Here is a 19,091-nt window from a genome sequence, read left to right as displayed (position 1 = left end):
TGCTGCCTCTCTTCAGGGGTCATTTTCACAGAGACTGTCAAACAAGAAGTAGAGTCCTGCCTGCAGTGAGGAGTGATGGAGCTGGTGTCTCTGCAACACCAAGGAAAGGATTTTTATTCGATGTACTTCCTAATACCCAAAAAGAAGGGTGGCTAGAGACCCATCGTCGATCTATGCCATCTCAACTGGTTTATTTGCAAACTGAAATTTCACATAGTCATACTGGCATCTACAATCCCATCCCGAAAATGGCATGAGATTTACAGCTTTCATTATCAAGGATGCGTACTTCCATGTGGACGTTCATCCTGCTCACAGACCCAGCCAAAGCCAATCAGAAAATTTCCAACTGTTTATCGTCGTAGTGGACAGAGTCTCGGGTCAGGCTGTATCCTCGCAGATGATCTCTAAATGGACCTTGAACGGTATCTTACTCTGATTGGTTGTCTCATCTTCCTCCCACTCAAGGAGGGGAAGGGCACACTACAAGGGCACAAACAATAGCATCCTCACACCCTCCTCTTACTTGAGTACTGCTTGTCAATAATCCACAGTAGAATACACATAAGGACCAGCACTCGAAGAAGAAAAGTTACTTGCCTTATAGTGATGAGGTTCTTCAAGATATATAGTCTGTCTATATTCAGCTACCCACCCTGCTTCCCCTTTGCTTTGGATCAGTCTTGGATTTGTGGTAGAGAAGGAACTGGAGAGGTGGTCAGTGAGCTCCACCCTTCAGCTCCTCAGTCAGAGGCGTGAGGAAAACAAGGGCACATGCGCAGACCAACAGACACTGCTTTCAAGAATTCTCCCACTCTAGGTACATGGAGCATGTGTATGCACAGTGGAATACTGATAGGGTTCACACATCTTGAAGAACCCGCAGTTACTATAAGGTAAGTAACTCTCTCATTTTTATAAAACTCCTCTGGTATTGATCTTCATCTCCCTTGAATCAGGGTAAGAGTGGAGAGATGGGGAATATGTCTAATTACCCAAAAAGTCCATCCCTCCATTCTTAAATTCTTTGTAGGAGATTGATTGAGCCTACGATCTTAGGTTTATGGCAGTGTTGATAAACAGCCAGGTTTAGAGCTACTGCTTTTGTTTCCTGCTGAATAAAAGCCAAGCCCTGATATATTTTGAGGTGATCTCTGGATCTACAAGGATTTTAAGAGTTTGTGTATGTGGTTCTATGTCTAATTTTAGACCTTTTTAGATCCCTGTCTAGGAACTCTTTATTGAGGGCATTTTGGGGTGGCAGAGGATCTGTTTGTATACTCTCTAAACCAAACTTGAACTAGTTGTTGGGATTTTTTATACAAAGAGTACTAGCACAACTGTAAATGAAATCTGCAGTATCGGCCTAATGTGCAGTTACCCAACAAAGTGGATTTTCTACACAGGATTTTTGAGGGGAAAAACACTTGGTGAGATGAAATTTGTGAGGTGAAATGTGTATATGTAAGTAATCAGCTGTAGTTTTAAGAATTACAATTTTTTTATGCTTGAATAAAAACCCGAAAATTGATTCATTTTTTATTGGCATAAAACTTGTCTTGCAGATCTTAGCAAATAATAAGATGGTTAACATATTGGCTGTTGAAAAGAACAGAGCAGAGGGACAGGACAGCATGCCTATATTAAAAGCTAAACGAAGCCTGTTAGTCTTGTCCTTTAAAGTTGTAGTTCTATCTTGCTGGCAATAGAGGGTAGTATGAACCTGTGTTCTGCATCCTACTGCAGTACTTGAGGAGTGCTGCTTTTCGATATTAGTTTGATGCTGTATTATCTAACATCAACTGAAAGTAGTTATGACCTTGTCAGAACTGGATTCCTAAATTAAATTGCCAGTCCTTAGGGGATAGTTGCTAACAGTAAGGACTAGAATCTGTTACCAAAGTGTCTGTATAAGCAGCTCCCCTTTAAGATTTTGGTAGGGGTTGTGTACATCTAAGGACAAATTTAGCCTATTGACAATGTAATGTTGTCCTGCCATGGTGCTCTAGGCAGGGCCGGCGCTTCCATTGAGGCGAACTAGGCAATCGCCTAGGGCGCCAGGATTTTCGGGGGCCGGCATTTTGCCGGGGAGGGCGGCAGGCGGCTCCGGTGGACCTGCCGCAGTCGTGCCTGTGGACAGTCCGCTGGTCCCGCGCGGCTCCGGGGGACCTCCTGCAGGCACGGCTGCGGCAGCTCCACCGGAGCCGCGGACCAACGGATCCTCCGCAGAAATGGCTGCGGCAGCTCCACCGGAGCTGTGGGAGTGGTGCGCGGGGCGGCGAAATGACCGTGTGCCTACGGCGCGAAAAACTCTAGTGCCGGTCCTGACTTCAGGAGCATATTGTCAAGATGCACATATTCTGAGGGCGCATGATCAGGTTTGAAGGCTTCTTTTCTAATTCTGGTTGCAGAAGGTGGGAAAAACTACTTTTAGAAAAATAACGCATTTCAGAAGGTGCTTGGTCTGCAGTCTGAATTATTATTATTATTATTATTATTTTTTTGAAGAGTTCAGGCCTTTTTTTTTTTTTTTTTTTTTTTTTTTTTTTTTTTTTTTTGGGCCAGGGCCTGAGATCATACATATGTTCCATACATATCATACATATTGACCTAATTCTTTCAAATGTGATGGTTATTTGGGTTCATGGGTTTTTAATAGATTTAAAATGTTTTATCATTATATGTGTCAACCTTTTAATTTAATTTAAGAACCTTTGAGACCAGTCTCAAATCTCTTCAAATCCCGTTTTCTTCTATTTATAATCACTTCATTTTTTTTAATTAGTTAGCATCCCTTAGAACTTCCTCTGTCATGCACATACTGATTTTAGTATTAGGATGCTGACTCTGAAGTTAAATATAATAAATAACTTGACATAGGGATAACAGTATATGTATACACATAGCTACACATCAATGAATGTTTGCAAAATTATTTGTATTTATTTAATCATTTGGCCCTATGTCTGTGCCTGTTCCCTTTTATTTAAAAATACTATAGTAAACATTGCAAAATTGTGTGTTCCTTAACATGTTTGCCAGTTATAGCTATGCACTCTTGTTCCATAAATGGAAAGTATTTTGACTGGCTGCTTATCTCTAGAAGAAGCTGTTTCAGAGCTGGTGTACGTTATTATGTGAGAGGTAGGATGACGAACAATGCAGCCACTGTTGGAATGGTCAACATATTTGTAACACGTTACTTTCTTCTTTTCAAATGTCATAAGTATTTGACCACTTACATTACTGTTTTGTTCCATTCTGTCACAACCTGATGTAATTTTTGTGCCAAATATTTTACTTCAGTGTAATAACTGGACAGAAAAACAACCTTGAGCACAAAACTGCAGTTTCATATGCAGATGCATCTATTAAACTGCAAACCTCATTTAGTGCTCCTTGAGGCATTTGATTTATGTTTAGTCCAAAAATTTAAAATGATAGTAACACTTGACAATACTGATTATCCTATAAATAAGCTGTTTATGGTGGTATTTACTTCAGTAAAATACCTTACATAAAATTTTCAAACTAATAAAGAACTTCACAAGAGAACATTCTCATGTGCAGGGAAAGCTGGGTTCCACACCATTTAAAAAAAAAAAAAGCCTAACTACAATTTTCAGGTGTGTTTGTTTGGCATAGGATCCTTGACTGTCTGTTATGTAGCAGTCTGCTTTTTCTTGATTTCAGGCCAAAGGCTAAAAGGGAAGCAGACTGAAGTACCTTCTCCTTACCAGTCTCTGCATGTTAGGGTTGAGGTGCATTGAGGAAGTGTGGACAAACTTGCTGCTCCCTGTGCCATAATTTTTCCATTGGAAGGAAAGATTTCAATGTCTGCGCTTTGGTATCTTTGTTCAGCATGAAAATAACTAAAGTATTTAAGTTAGACTATTAAGACATTCTGGCAGTATAATAAAGGCCCTGCACTGACTGAATGATAACAATCTCTAGGTCTGCTCTTCTGAAAAATCCACACCCCTGAGCAATTTAGCTATGCCAATCTAACCTGCAACATAGATGCAGCGAAGTTAATGGAAGAATGCTTCCATCAACCTTCCAACTGTCACTCTGGGAGGTGGTGTTCCTACGCAGACAGAAAATCTCCTTCCATTGCTATATGCTGCGTCTACACTGTATGGTTGTGCAAGCATAGCTACAGTGTCATAGATATGCCATTATATTCCCCATAGTATAGACATACCCCAAGTCTCTGCTTCATGAGCTGACAGTGTCTCAGATGGTGGCTTTGATCTACAGAGGCCACAGATTTCACTTATCTTTTGGCTATTCTGTGTAGTTTCATCTTACTAACTGAAAAATGAGACCCCAATTCAAATCTAAAGCAATGGTGTTTGTGGCCGGTGTGAACTGGATTCTGTTTTTTCTAACTCAGGTATTGATTCAGAAGGACATGCAGCTAATTTTGTTGAAACAGAACAAATTGTACATTACAATGGGAGCAAAGCTTCATTTGTCCAGGTAAATTCAGTGGCTTATCAGAATGGATTACGTGACTAGCTTAAGTTCAGCTGGCAAATCTTCTTTTCTTGTCTGCCCAAAACCTGATGTTACATTTAACAAGAAAAAACAAGTTAAAATATAGATGACAGGAAGGTGTAATGAACAAGAACATGAAATTGCATCTGTCATTTAAGTGTCTGTCTGTTTCCTTTGTTTTCCAGACCCGTGGATCAATTCCTTTTTTCTGGTCACAGAGACCAAACCTCAAGTATAAGCCAAAGCCACAGATCAGCAAAGTAGTAAATCATGTATGTGTGTTTCCTTGGATGTGTGGGGGTAAATTGGAATTCAGTGTTTGCATGGATAGAATGTGGTAATAAACTTAATATTGCTGCTCCTTCTCATTAACATACAGTATGCCATTTAAATCTGTTCTTAAAATAAAAGTCCAACATTACCTTTTAAAGTTGAAGTAGCAAGAGGCTTGGGCCAGTGTACTAGCCTTTTTATCCAAGGAGTCTTTGGCTCGAAGTTTGAATGAGGTCATAGGTATAAATGAGTACAGTAGTCTCTTCCTGGTTCTCATTTGTGTATAGTGATAAAAAGCACTGCACTATTTGGCACAACTAGTAGTTTAGTTTATACAAGAGAAGCCCAGATGAGAGCTGAGGCGCATTGGCAGAATGGAGTGCAGATATTTGCCTCATTTGAGCACCGCAGTCTCATCCAGAAAATGACTTGGGCTGTTACATTAAGGGATTCTTGTAATGTAGTAATTTTACTAAATTACAGACCTGTGCATCTCTAAAGACCCGTGATGTCACTTTTTTTCCCTTTTGTTTTCTAGATGGATGGCTTCCAAAGACATTTTGACTCTCAGATAATTAGCTATGGAAAACAAATGATTGTTAATTTGGTATGCCTTTAATTATTCTGCTTAGTTAAATTGTTTGCCTCTCCTTTTTAAAGAGAGGTGAATGATTGGTATTACAATTTCATTTTTCACAGGTTAACCAGAAGGGCTCAGAGAAGCCTCTTGAACAAACATTTGCAAAAATGGTTAACAGCTTGGGAAATGGAATGGTCAGGTACATGTGAACTGAAATTATGATATGTATGTGTGTATAGTACATCTCTGGCTCCTTTAACAAACTTAAATGAAAAGTGTCATCAAAGTGTCCTGGGGGCCCTTATAAGATAAGTTAACTTGCATGAGAATTGCATTTTTTTATATACACATTGATACTGCATTGCAGGAAAAGGACATGGTCCCTGCCAGAACAGTTTGCAATCCAACTGGAAATGATGGGCATAGGGTGCATGTGAAGGGAATTGAGAGACAGAACAGCATAAAAAGAAAGGAGGATGAGGGTTACAGTAATAAGAGCACGTAGTTTTGGCTAGTGGTATGTCTTGAAAGTTCTGCTTGTTTCTTTGAAGGGCAGATGGGTGTTTATTAACTTCATGGAAGAAATGTGCTTCCAGGATGAAAGAGGTGAGGCATTGCAGACCAAGGGGTTCCTGGTGTGAAGTCACCTGGAAAAAAGACACCAAGACAAGGTGCAGCCTAAATGAAGCGTATGGGCCACAGGAATGTGGAAAGCAAATTATTATTAACTGTTCGTGACTGCAGAAGTTGCAGGTGCATGTACAGTTTAACAGTGGTGATTCATCATTTTAAAATAGTAATCTTCACTTATTGACTTGCTTTCTTTAACCTTGTTCTTGGAATATGGAGAGAATAATATGGATTTTCCACAAATCTTAATTTTTTTAATTTTTTTCATCCCAGAGATTCTGTTGCAAGGGACTTAGACATCTGTTGGTTTCAGAAGTTCCTAACAAGTTTAGGGGCCAAATCCTGCCCTCTAGCATGAATGCATAATTCTTAATGACTTCTGTAGAAGCTGCACATGCACATTTTAGGGCAAAGTTTAGCCTTGAATGCAGTTAATCTTATATAGCATGTATTTGCATTGAATTTTTAGTTGTTGCACATCAATCGATCTCATTTTATAAGGCTCTTACGGAAGGACAGGGAATTAGATCACTCAGATTTGTCTGTGCCTTGCTGCCCTCCGCCCCTTCCAGCAGTTGCAGTAGTTTTGCTGTAGATTTGCATATTTACTCATACATGTTGATTTGTGAAGAGGAGGACATGTCTTTAAGAGCACTTCCAATGGAGAGTTTCTGTTCAGTTTTCAAAGCTGATATTGGTTACATCATTAAGAGATAAATGACTTGTGGGATTTCTTGCACTACTTTCTGTAGAACTAGAAGCCAGTTTGCAGAAACTGAAGTGTAAAATCCTATCTCTGGCCTGTTTTCTTTTCTTTTCTTTTTTTTTTTTTTCAGTAGTAAATTCTGCAGATGTTAGCATTTAAAAAATTCATGGTAACAGTCCTATTTTTAGCAAAAAATAAGGTTTTGCTACTTTAATTGCGTTGCATGGCATTTATCTGCCATCAATAATCATTCACAATTTATGAATGCCACCTCTAGTCCTGCACAAACTATCTAGAAGAGTCTTTAATAAAAAAAAGAAAAAACAAAAACACACAGTCCCCTCCTCTAAGAATCTTACTCCTGTTTAGGGTGACCCGATGTCCTGTTTTTAAAGGGACAATCCTGTTTTTGGGGACTTTTTCTTATATAGGCACCTATTGCCCTCCTCACCGCCTGTCCCATTTTTTCACAGTTGCTATCTGGTAACCCCACTCTTGTTGTCTACAACAAAGGTATACATTTGCAGCCTCAACTTGTTTAATTTCTCTCTCCTTGTTTGGTCTCCTCTTAGCCTCTTTTATAAGAGTTTAGAATCTATACACTGTGTGACTCTGTTTTTAATTTCTTATTTGGAAATGAGCACCCTGTTGCCATTAATTGGTGGTTGTTGGGTTTTTTATTTGTTTTCTTTGGGGGTGGGTATTTGCTAGTGCTTGCTGCTATTTGATATTTGACCTCTTACTGCCAGTTTACTGAATTTTGCCAAACTTTTCTAATCGTGGCCCACCTGCTTTTGTCGTGTTTCTGCCTTTCTCCTCTTCTAATGTTCCCATACTCCTCCCACCATCCTGTCTCATCGCCCATCCATTCCTTTGAACTTTATATGCTAGCCCCATCTCTTTGCCTAATACCATTTGTAGCTTTTTAAACTACATACAAAGCAGAAAGCGGCTTAGGAAAAAGCAAATGCAGGTCCATCTGCCCATCCTTCCTTCCCCATGTTGTCTTGTAAATATAGTAAATGAACATTTGGATTGTAAGCTCTTCAGGACAGGGACCATGTCTTTTCAGTTAAGTTGCCATGCACACTTATGGTACTACTTAAACAGTAAATAAGCACTGATGACTAAATCAATCCCTGGTATTCACAGATGATCCTTTAAATAGAATTAACCATTAAAAACTGTGCTACTCAGTAACTGCACTGGTCTACTGCAGAAGATCCAAGCCATGATTCCCATTCCAGGTTGATATCCTAGTCCACAAAGCATGAATGTGTTGCCATGGCAATGTTTGGAGGGAGGAGGAGAGAATGTTGCACCTCCGCACATACACATATCCCTTTTAATTAGGAGAGCATAGTTGGGTTCCAAATGGAGTTACATTAGGAAATGGTGGCAGGAAAGAGAAGCCTTCCCTTAAGACTCCAGCTGAGGCATGAAACCCACTTCCCTGCACCCTTTTGGAAAAAAGATATTTAGACTGAAGTGATTTTGTAAAATATTAGTGAACATATGCTTCCTTATCCTGCTTCCAGAGTAGTAGGATCATCTAGATCAGTGGTTCTCAATCAGGAGTCTGGGGCCCCCTTGGGGGCCATGGACAGATTTCAGGGAGTCTGCCAAGCAGAGCCAGCATTAGACTCGCTGGGGTCCAGGGCAGAAAGCTGAAGCCCCACCGCATGGGGCTGAAGCCCGAGGCCTTGAGCCCCACCACCTGGGGCTGAAGCGAAAGCTTGAACAGCTTAGCTTCACAGGGGCCCTTGTGGCATGGGGCCCCAGGCAATTGCCCTGCCTGTTACCCCTTAACACAGGCCCTGGCTTTTATATGCCGAAAACTAGTTGTGTCACAGATGGGCCGTGGAGTTTTTATAGCATGTTGGAGGGCCTCAGAAAGAAAAAGTTTGAGAACCCCTGATCTAGAGGAGTGCAGAAATTTTGCATCCTTAAAATGTGCAATGTGATATTTCGGAAGAGGACAAAAAAGCAGGAAACATATCCTTTGATATTTATGGAACCCAGTTTTAAAGAATTGCTCTTAAATTTTGGCTGATGTTGGCAAATCTTCATTGGAAGATCATTTCTCTGCACTTCAATATTTATTAATCTTTTTCTTTTGAAAAAATTACCTTTCTTAAAAATACAACTGTACTGTGATCTCTTCAGATCAGTGAAGAGTGCCGTGAATTTATTTTATCAGATGTGCTTGTCTCTGAATAGATATATAGCATTTGACTTCCACAAAGAATGCAGTCGAATGAGGTGGGACCGACTCCAGCTCTTGATGGATCAGCTTGCAGAACAACAAGATGAGTTTAGGTAATCTCTATATAGCAGTATGTGGAAATCTTGTGGTGGCTAGCGTAAAGTGATAGATTGTTAGATGCCCAGCAGATCCGTAGAGCAGAATCTATATCCTCAAAAGTAGATCACTTTTTCATATGGATTCTGTGGCCTTGAGTTGAAGATGCATATGCAAATAAGATAAAGATTACAGGGTGGAGTCTGCAGATATTTGTGTGATCTCACTCCTCAGCAGCAAAGTAGAGGCCTTAATGTGGTTTATAATGCAATCACTCACCATGCTTTTGGTTCTGAGAGTAGTTGCAGCCACCTAAACTGTGAAGGAGAATTAAATTTTGTCCCTTTTGGTGAAGGGATGAGGGATAAATACAAGTTTGCCTATTACATGTGAATGAGAAATTACCAAGCACAACTGCTTATCTGTTTTCAGTGTGGTAATTTCAAATGCAGTGTTAATGCCGTATGTCAGCAACCAGACACCAACCCTTCCTGATGTGTTGTTTTTGTTTTAAATATTTTTTTGGATTCACAAAGTAGCAAACATCCAACTTGATTTAATATCCTTTCCCCTAGTAAGTTATTTCATATACAAAATGAATTTGTATGATCTATATGAACAGTTGTTGCTTAATGCATTAGTCTTTATTTTATTATTCACTGCTCATAGATGTACAGGTTAGGAAGGGAAAACTATTTACCTTGTTCTGCTTCTTTGAAGATATCATCATCACTGTTTGGGTCTCAAGTCTACAGCATGAGGCAGACCAGGAACTCCTATATCTAGTGTTTTGAGGGCTAACCCCCCATTTCCTCACACATGGTTGTCTTCCCCTGTAATGTGAGGAACAGCTCACTGAAACCTCTGCCAGTTCCATTTATGAATGAAAGCTTGAACCATTGATGTAGGATGACACAAATTCCTCACTCTGTAGGGATAGTACAAACCAAACATGCTCCTGAGGATATAAAAACCTGAAAAGGAGCAACCCATAAAATCTGAGAGGAGGTGAACAGATAAGAATCAAAGAAGCAGAATGGGCAAGTAATTTTGTCTTTAAAATACCAGCTGTATAGGATTCTCAACCCTAGAATGAGTAACTGAGAAATGTCTTAAAACTAGTAATACACTATAGCACATAGTGAACTATGTAGGCACATGCCAAAACCAATCAGCTTTCTTTAAATAAAGGACAGGAACTGATGTATCTCAAAATAAGGCATTAAAGTTATTTGATTTGTTTTATGAGGAGTCCTCAAAGTATGGCTAACACTAGGGAGCTGGAGAGTTTGTGCTCTCTCAAAAATCAGATTCTGCATGCCTGAGACAAAGAAGCAGCATTCTTCTCTAGAGGCTGAAGCCAAGTCTTTTTCTAATTGTGTAGTGTAAGGATTGTGTTATTACCATGCACACATCATGACTACAACATACTTGAAAGTGGAAGTGGAACCTGCTCTTCCTCCGATAGGTAATACCAAGGTTCACAGCAACTGCAAGCTAAGTTATTGAAGTATGTAATGCAGTAGGATAACCAATTAGACAAAAGCTTATGCCGAAATAAATTTGTTAGTCTCTAAGGTGCCACGGGGACTTATCATTGTTTTTGCTGATACAGGCTATCACGGCTACCACTCTGAAACCATTTAAACACTGTTCCTGATAATGCTGTGCATTCACTATCTGCTACTGGAAGAAAAGTATAAATAATATGTTATCAAATATACTTAAACACACATGGCAAAGAATTTAACTTGGGGAAAGATTGTTTGGGGTAACTAAAAAAAACCTGTTACAAAGTGTGCAATCATAGACCATATTTTGAAGTGGATTATTTTAGGTTCCTATTTATATACACATTTAAATGTATCTTGGATCTTAGTTATTTTCTAGTTGATTCTGATGGTAAAGTGGTGACTCAGCAGGAAGGAATATTCCGCAGTAATTGCATGGACTGCCTGGACCGGACTAATGTGATTCAGAGCCTATTAGCACGTCGTTCTCTGCAAGCACAGCTGCAGGTCAAGATTTTTTTCTAGTTTGTTTTTGTTTTTTCAAAGCTCTCTCTGGGGGAGGGGAGGATGAGTCCTCTGTCAGGGATTAAGTACAACTCAAGTTTGTAGTAGCTTGCACTCATAAATAGCTTTAGTAGTTAAAGACCTGCTTTTAGCTGGAAGAAAAAGCTATGTCCTACATAAACTTAAATACTGACTTCCTCTGAGTTAATATTGAATTGTAGTGTGTTTTTTTTTCTAGAGGTTAGGTGTTCTGCATGTTGGACAGAGAATTGAAGAACAAGCAGAATTTGAAAAAATCTACAAAAATGGTAGGTTTGTCTTTAAAGTTAAATTACTGTTTTTCAAATAAGGACCCATCAGCATTTTTTAAAGGAAAACCGACATAATTCTGTTTCTCTGTTCACAGCATGGGCTGATAATGCAAATGCTTGTGCCAAACAATATGCTGGAACTGGTGCCTTAAAGACAGACTACACAAGGCAAGTTAGAGACGGTTCTGTTTTGAGGACGATGCATTTTTGTAACTTAATTATCTACCGTTGATATTTCAGTTTTCCAGACACACATTAATATTACCAGCTTACATGTTAACTACCTCTTACTAGAAAAATTCAGCCTATGTCAACATGATATAATAAACAATAATATGCCTTTTGTAGTTAAAAAAAAACATTAAAAATCAGGAAATAAAATCAATATGGGTTTATAAAATATTCCATCTTGTTTTATTGCATGATGGAAAACTGAGTCTCTGAGGAACCATTTTCCTGACTTTACACTCAGATCTTTCCACCCTTTCTTAAAACATTTTTTCATAAAAATCTATTGCCTATAGGAGTTAGACATTGCAGAAGCAGCACTAGACAGTTGCATCTTTGTCCTTAAGTATAAATAGAAACTTGATATGATTGTTCATACAAACCGGAAAGGATCATAAAACTGAACACCACTTAGTATAACTTTCTACTTTCAATTTGCAAACAAATTAATTCTAATATGCTTTTAAACCACTTTTTTTTTTTGTTTTACAGAACTGGGAAGAGAACTCAGTGGGGCCTAATAATGGATGGATGGAACTCATTAATACGTTACTATAGGAACAACTTCTCTGATGGATTTAGACAAGTAAGTTGGGTTTTTTTCTTTTGCAGATAGGTACTTAGTCATAATTGCTATGCATTTTAACTCTGTATGTTTATTACAGGATGCTATCGATCTGTTTCTTGGAAATTATTCAGTGGATGAAGTAGAGTCTGTCAGCCCTCTACATATACAGAAGGACTGGAAGTTCTTGGCTGTAAGGATTTTTTTTTTTAATAAGCTTTGATTCACACTTTTGGAAACTAAATGCTTTGTTTCTTTTATTTGCTTCAGTAAACCTAAGTAGTTATTTGACTGTTTGTTTATGTAGGGCCATTTGTGTCTGCTGGTCCTGTTTTTTATGGTAGCCAAGTACGGGAGGACTGAATCCAGAACATGAGCCATGACACAAAGGGAGCCTCCCTCAGACATGGAGTTGGAAGGAAAGGGTCTCTTTGACCAGTTGTGTCCCTACTAGAAAGATTGGGATTCTTCTTGGATCTCTTGCTTTATCTGTTCAGTAAGAAAGAAAAGTGGAAAGGGATAACCATTTTTAATGTAATAAGAGCCATCACTGTTGATCTAAAAAAAAATCCTAAAGATGTCATCTCACAACATTGAATGCTGTATACAGGCAAATACTGGTTTCTGTTCTCTTCAGTGTCAGTGCCAAGATAGTCAGGAAGGGGAGGCTAAACAGTAATTGATTTTCAGAACTGCAGTTATGACTAAAATGGTCACTGTAGAGCACATGCGGGAAATGCAGAAAGTAGTATGGAGAATACCTACACTGACCCCTTCTGTTCTATACACTGACTACACAAGTGGGATAGATTAACACTGGAGACTTATAGAGGGTTGTTCAAATACCCAGCCAGAACTAATGAACTTGATCTTTCAGTGAGCCTGAACAGGCAGAAACCAAGCATATTATCCTTTAATCGTAAATATACAGTTAAAGCATTATTTAGATTAGCTCTAAAACTCAGAAGGAGACTGTTTTACCAAATCAGGACATCAAAGAAATGATGTAACTTTACCTGCTACAACTTGAATTATAAATATAATTTATTGAAGGAAATAATCAATACAATCGTATATTTCCTTTTTTAATTCTGTTTTTCTTCTTCCTCAGTTGCCTATTATTATGGTCGTTGCTTTCTCAATGTGCATTATCTGTTTGCTTATGGCTGGTAAGTCACTATTTGGCCTACATTTGCAAAATTCACTTGCAGGCATACACTTCAGATGTTGGAAGCTATTCATTGGGTATGTGCTTATGAGTTATGAGATACTCAAGTCATACCTCTAACTATACAACCTGGAGCTATGCTTTTCTGGGTCAGGCCTGGTCAGGTCAGTACTTGGAGGAGAAAGCTCAGATGCTGCAGAAAGTAGTGCTGGACATTCAGCAGATGGCACTCTTCCCTCTGTTGAATCAATGTTACAGAGGGATATTATGAGTAATCGCTTCTCCTTAACATGATGGTTGAATCAGGTATAAAATTGTTAGTTAATTCTACGGCACTTCTTTAAGGAGTAGAATTGATCACGCTGACATCCACACCACCCCCCTATTTAGGTTATATTCTGCTTCCTTGAAACTCTCCCCCTCTATTTCAGTTGAATAAGGTATTCACTTGGAGTATCTCTACATTTTGAGGGGTCGGGAGAGACCAGCGGCAGCAAATCTCACAGCCTGGGTCTGCAGACTTTGACTCATGCTATGGCACTAAAAATAGCAATGTAGATGTTCCTGCTTGGGCTGGAGTTTGGTCTCTGAGGCTCACCTCCCTTGCTGGGTTTCAGTACCCAAGCAGGAACATTTAGGGCTTGTCTACATCAGAAAGTTGCAGCGCTGGTGAGGGAGTTACAGCGCTGCAACTTAGGAGGTGTACACATCTGCAGGGCACCACCAGCGCTGCAACTCCCTGTTTGCAGCGCTGGCCGTACTCCCGTTTTGTCTCGGGTGTAGAGGATCCAGCGCTGGTGATCCAGCGCTGGTAATCAAGTATAGACACTTACCAGCGCTTTTCTTGACCTCCGTGGAATAAGCAGGTATCCCAGCATACCTGAGGAAGCCTCTGGTAATCAAGCTGGTCTCCTTCCCCGGCTTGCTCTCGCGTTCCCCGAACCCCGAGCAAGCAGGTCTCCTTCCCTGAGGTTTGCTGAGTGGTTCCGGGAACGCGAGAGCAAACCGCGGCGAAGCTGGTCTCCTTTCCCGGTTTGCTCTCTCGTTCCCCGAACCCCCGAGCAAGCAGGTCTCCTTCCCTGCGGTTTGCAGGGTGGTTCGAGGAACGCGAGAGCAAACCGCGGCGAAGCTGGTCTCCTTTCCCGGTTTGCTCTCTCGTTCCCCGAACCCCCGAACAAGCAGGTTTCCTTCCCTGCGGTTTGCAGGGTGGTTCGGGGAACGCGAGAGCAAACCGGGAAAGGAGACCAGCTTCGCCGCGGTTTGCTCTCGCGTTCCCCGAACAAGCAGGTCTCCTTCCCTGCGGTTTGCAGGGTGGTTCGGGGAACGCGAGAGCAAACCGGGAAAGGAGACCAGCTTCGCCGCGGTTTGCTCTCGCGTTCCCCGAACAAGCAGGTCTCCTTCCCTGCGGTTTGCAGGGTGGTTCGGGGAACGCGAGAGCAAACCGCGGCGAAGCTGGTCTCCTTTCCCGGTTTGCTCTCGCGTTCCCCGAACCCCCCTTGAAGCCGCCCAACAGCGCTGCAGTGTGGCCACATCTAACACCACTTGCAGCGCTGGTTGCTGTAAGTGTGGCCACTCTGCAGCGCTGGCCCTATACAGCTGTACTAATACAGCTGTAACAACCAGCGCTGCAAAATTTTAGATGTAGACATGGCCTTACATTACTGTTTTTTAGCACCATAGTGGGAATCCCATGAACCTGAGTCTGTTGACCTGGGTTCTGAAACTTATTGCCACGTGGCTGCTTTTTTTCAGTGTAGACGTACCCTTAATGACCTACATTCCTGTGTTGGGATGTGCTGTTAAATCCGGGGTTCTCAAACTGCGGGTCATGACCCCTCAGGGGGTTGCGAGATTACATAGGGCTCATGGGCTGTCTGCCTCCACCCCAAAACCCTGCTTGGCCTCCAGCATTTGTAATGATGTTAAATATAAAAAATATGTTTTTTAATTTTATAAGAGGGATCACACTCAGAGGCTTGCTATGTAAAAAGGGTCACCAGTACAAAAGTTTGAGAAAAGTTAAGTCATTACCAATCCTACCCCTTTTGCTTAGAGGCTGACAGCATTTCAGTGGCAGGTCAGGTGTTTGCTGTATAGGTTGTAAATTAGTTTTTGTTACGCAATTGCTTTGGAATCTCTCTTAATTAAGGTCTGTGTGAATGGCTAAAAATTGACAATGTAAATTAGCCTTTGCTTAACAGCAGAACATTAGTTTCCAAGCTAGGAAACTCTCAGAAGGAAATATACAGTACAAAATAACAGGCTGTAGTATATGAGAAGTTGATCTGAAATTTCAGTTCTTGATAAAAGCTTCCTTATGAGCACTTTGATAACTATTTTATTGTCGTGCCAAAAATGCTCTCTCCACTGTTTATTGAAAATGACTTACTATAATGTTCATCTGATTACAGGTGATACATGGACTGAGACACTGGCTTACGTGCTTTTCTGGGGAACTGCAAGCTTTGGAACTTTAGCTATCATCTTTTACAATGGCAAGGATTTTGTAGATGCACCAAAACTGGTCCAAAAAGAGAAGATGGACTGAATTTGTGTGTGTGGAAAGCAGCTTAGCATGGAGGACTCCTCAAGCCATACTTGGAGTCTCTACTGACCTGCTTTCCACACCAACTAGTGGTCATTCTAGCTTTCATCTTTACGGAGAGAAAAAGTAAGCCGTGTCCTTCACTTGGTGGTGGGAATTTTACGGTTGAGATCTGGTTTTACAGTCTTAGTCACAATGATCTTTGGAATATTGCATTAATTGAGGAGGTTGCACTCATAACAAGGTAACTTACAGGTGAAAGCCAAAATATCCATGTTGTCTGTGGAGTATTGTAGGATTTGAACTGACCTACTATGCTGACAGACCAGTAGGGCAGTTTCATTCAAACATGATCTCATAATCTTAACAGAGATCTCTGGTTCTGTTCACTTGTCACCATATCCAGCTGTGGCAGTATTAGTAATATAGAGTCACATCATGTTCTTTGAGCTAATATAGCATCTTACTAATAAGTTTTTTTTCATTCTAGACTTTCATCTGGGTTTCATTTGTCATAAAAGCAGTCACTGTTAGCACGAGTCCTTTGCCTATTTTCATTAGGGTCGAGACTCATACCTTATTGTTTCTATCGAAATGCAAGTCTTCTGTTCTGCCTCACCTGGGACTGATGCAATATTCTATTAAATCATTGGGAGGATGAGTTATCGGTGGACATTTCTGAAGTTGCGAATGTCTTGCACTACCTAACTACTACAGTCTTCAGATGACTTTTTATTACAGCTAGACAGCAATTTAAGTGTGGTGCAGAAGTTCAAATTAGGCTGTCTTTTTTTAAGATTTAAATGAAATCAAAGAATGTAAAACTTCTTTACTGACCCTCATGCTAAAGGTCCAAAGTATTCCATAGTTAAAGAACAGTAACAATGTAGAAGGTACACCTCATTGTTTTGTAAGTCACCTGCTTCTGTACCTTTTGGTTAGGTAGGGATAACCTGTGGAAGAAAGAATACAATTCTTTGAGGTGACTGTCTTCTGCTAAATTCCATGTTTGCACTTGGGGGAAGCAGCAGCAGCTTGCTTTTCATGCATGATAAAACTCTTAAAAATTAAGCTATGAAAAGAATTTGTTCTGATTATCAGTAAATATGTCTTTAAATTTAGTGCTTCCAATCTACATAAAATAGCTAATGTGAATCAAGGACCAGTTTTAAACTATTTTGTCACTTGTTTTATGATTTATGTTCAAAACCAGACATGAAATTTGCTTACAGCACTGTGCATTGTTTAATATTTCCTGTAAGTACAGTTGTATATCCAGATTGCGATTATGAAGATTAAATATTAGGAAAAATGTAGAATATTAGGGTTAGCACGGTTGTCATTAATGCCCTAGAACACAAAACACTGCATCATCAGTGTTTTCATTGTGCTATGATTGAAAATATGTACAGTTTTTTGCAATAACTGTTCATTTTAACCTTGAATGTTTCTGAAGGCCTCTTTGGGTTTTGTTAAACATTACTTGTTCATAAGCACTAGTAATAAAAATGCAGAGTACCTGTTTGCTTTTAGATGCTACAATGGAAACACCATTTGACAGTTTTACTGAGAAATTCTCTGTAACTTAATCTCAGACATCAACTCCATAATGGGAAAGGGAGTATAAGAACTCTATAGTTAAATATTTAAATAATGGTTTGTATGCCTCATTGACAGGTACTTTGAAACTTAGCTCAACTGTCTTACAGTGTGTATCTAAATCTTTCCGTGCATCTCCCATTAAGAGTTTGTTGCAACAAAGACCAAACCTGGACTGCTACTATAACCACATTGCAAGAACTAGAGTAATGTAGGTTTTGAGACCTGGAAGGGCATCTGTATTCCAACGCTTTGCAAGGAGATTGTATTTCTATGTTCACATATGGTGTACTCATAAATGACAATAAAACTTTAATCTTTCTTTTCTAGATCCTGACAGTTCTGTTTCTGTATTTTTAGTTGAAGGGTTAAAAAAAATTCAAACTTTAAAAATGTTTTTTTTGGAAACTGCTGATCATCAGAAAGGTACATTCTGAGTCGTTAATCTGTAAATACAAAATTAAAGGCCTTCTATTTTTATACTTAATCCACGAGAAGTTTAGTTTTAAAACTAAGATTTTAATTAGCATAATATTTTCCATTTCCCTTTGCCAAGTACGGATTTTTGCCTTTCTGAAAAAAGAAGTGTTTGGGAGACAAAGGAGAAGTTTAGAAATAAGACCTGAAGTTAGACTCCCTACTTGAGTCTATTATTTGTCCCTCCCATTACAAGGCCAGCTTAGACCACTGTTCTTGATTGACCCACAGAGTGTTAGACATATGAGGTGAAGACTGCACCTCTTATTCTTCAGATAAACTGCTACGGTAGGGGTATTACAATCAGCTCCTTCTATATTTGCTTTAATTACTTTTTTGTATCCTCAAAATTAGAGGAATAGATACGATGCCTTGGCAGTCTACCATCAGAAACCTGCTAGAAACAGATTCCTGAAGAGAGAGGTGCATTCTTATGTATATACTCCAAATATTCAGAAAATGATATATCTGAACTCTGAATCTCAACTTTTGGCAGACTTAGGACTCTAGCCCTTAAATTTACATGAGACCAAGTGTACATTCGTATCAAGATGATACTGAACTAGCGATTACTTTAGATGATAGTTCTATTATCTCAGCCACCCTTTTCAAAAATGCCAAAGGAGGGACAGAAAGTGTGCCAAGGTGAAGATAGTATATGTGAGCTGTACATCAAAAAAAATGTTTAATTCATTGAAAACAGGCACATCTGAATGTATAGAAGCCTTTTATTTGTTTTTGTTTCCAGTTTGATGGTACAAATGCACCTTAAAAACACCACACTCTCTAGCTACTACTGTGTAGCAAATTTAAATGGGGGTACTGAAATGCATCCAGCTCTCCACTGTAGAGTAGCAGCTTAATCACACATCATTTAAAAAGTAGGGGAAAAGGGAATTTTGGTTAACAAGTCTTTCCTTAAAAATGCCAAAGAGCCTCTACTGCCAATACAAAGTAGCTAAGATCTTGGTTTTTTGTTTGTTTTAAGTATCATGTTTAACTAAAGGCACAGAGCTAAAGTAGAAATATGTCAATATTTTATTCAAAGTCCCTTTTATTTGTTAAATGCTGATTGTGGAATAGTCATCGTTGCCGTCATGGAAACAATTACATATTTTCTTTCAATTGGCATTGAATGATGTTAATGGTGACCACACATACTGTTTTGGCTGGGACAGTCTTCTTTTGAGCC

General features: G+C 39.6%; 1 protein-coding gene across 1 annotated transcript in view; it reads left to right on the top strand.

The window, feature by feature from the left end:
• SACM1L (SAC1 like phosphatidylinositide phosphatase) overlaps window positions 1-17,751 on the top strand; it is a 53,371-nt gene extending 35,620 nt beyond the window's left edge. The window contains exons 8-20 of the mRNA XM_050938007.1: window positions 3,043-3,144; window positions 4,397-4,482; window positions 4,686-4,772; window positions 5,312-5,380; window positions 5,473-5,552; window positions 8,910-9,008; window positions 10,871-11,009; window positions 11,245-11,314; window positions 11,413-11,485; window positions 12,038-12,131; window positions 12,211-12,303; window positions 13,222-13,279; window positions 15,690-17,751. Coding sequence (XP_050793964.1) covers window positions 3,043-3,144; window positions 4,397-4,482; window positions 4,686-4,772; window positions 5,312-5,380; window positions 5,473-5,552; window positions 8,910-9,008; window positions 10,871-11,009; window positions 11,245-11,314; window positions 11,413-11,485; window positions 12,038-12,131; window positions 12,211-12,303; window positions 13,222-13,279; window positions 15,690-15,826 — 1,187 coding nt within the window. The 3' untranslated portion in view covers window positions 15,827-17,751. The remainder of the gene's footprint in view (window positions 1-3,042; window positions 3,145-4,396; window positions 4,483-4,685; window positions 4,773-5,311; window positions 5,381-5,472; window positions 5,553-8,909; window positions 9,009-10,870; window positions 11,010-11,244; window positions 11,315-11,412; window positions 11,486-12,037; window positions 12,132-12,210; window positions 12,304-13,221; window positions 13,280-15,689) is intronic.
• The last annotated feature ends 1,340 nt before the right edge of the window (window positions 17,752-19,091 follow it).

Source organism: Gopherus flavomarginatus, chromosome 2 (genome assembly GCF_025201925.1).
Source record: "Gopherus flavomarginatus isolate rGopFla2 chromosome 2, rGopFla2.mat.asm, whole genome shotgun sequence".
Classification (NCBI taxonomy): Eukaryota; Metazoa; Chordata; order Testudines; family Testudinidae; genus Gopherus; species Gopherus flavomarginatus.
The sequence above is the reverse complement of the archived record's forward strand: the minus strand, read 5'-3'. Positions and strand labels throughout refer to the sequence as shown.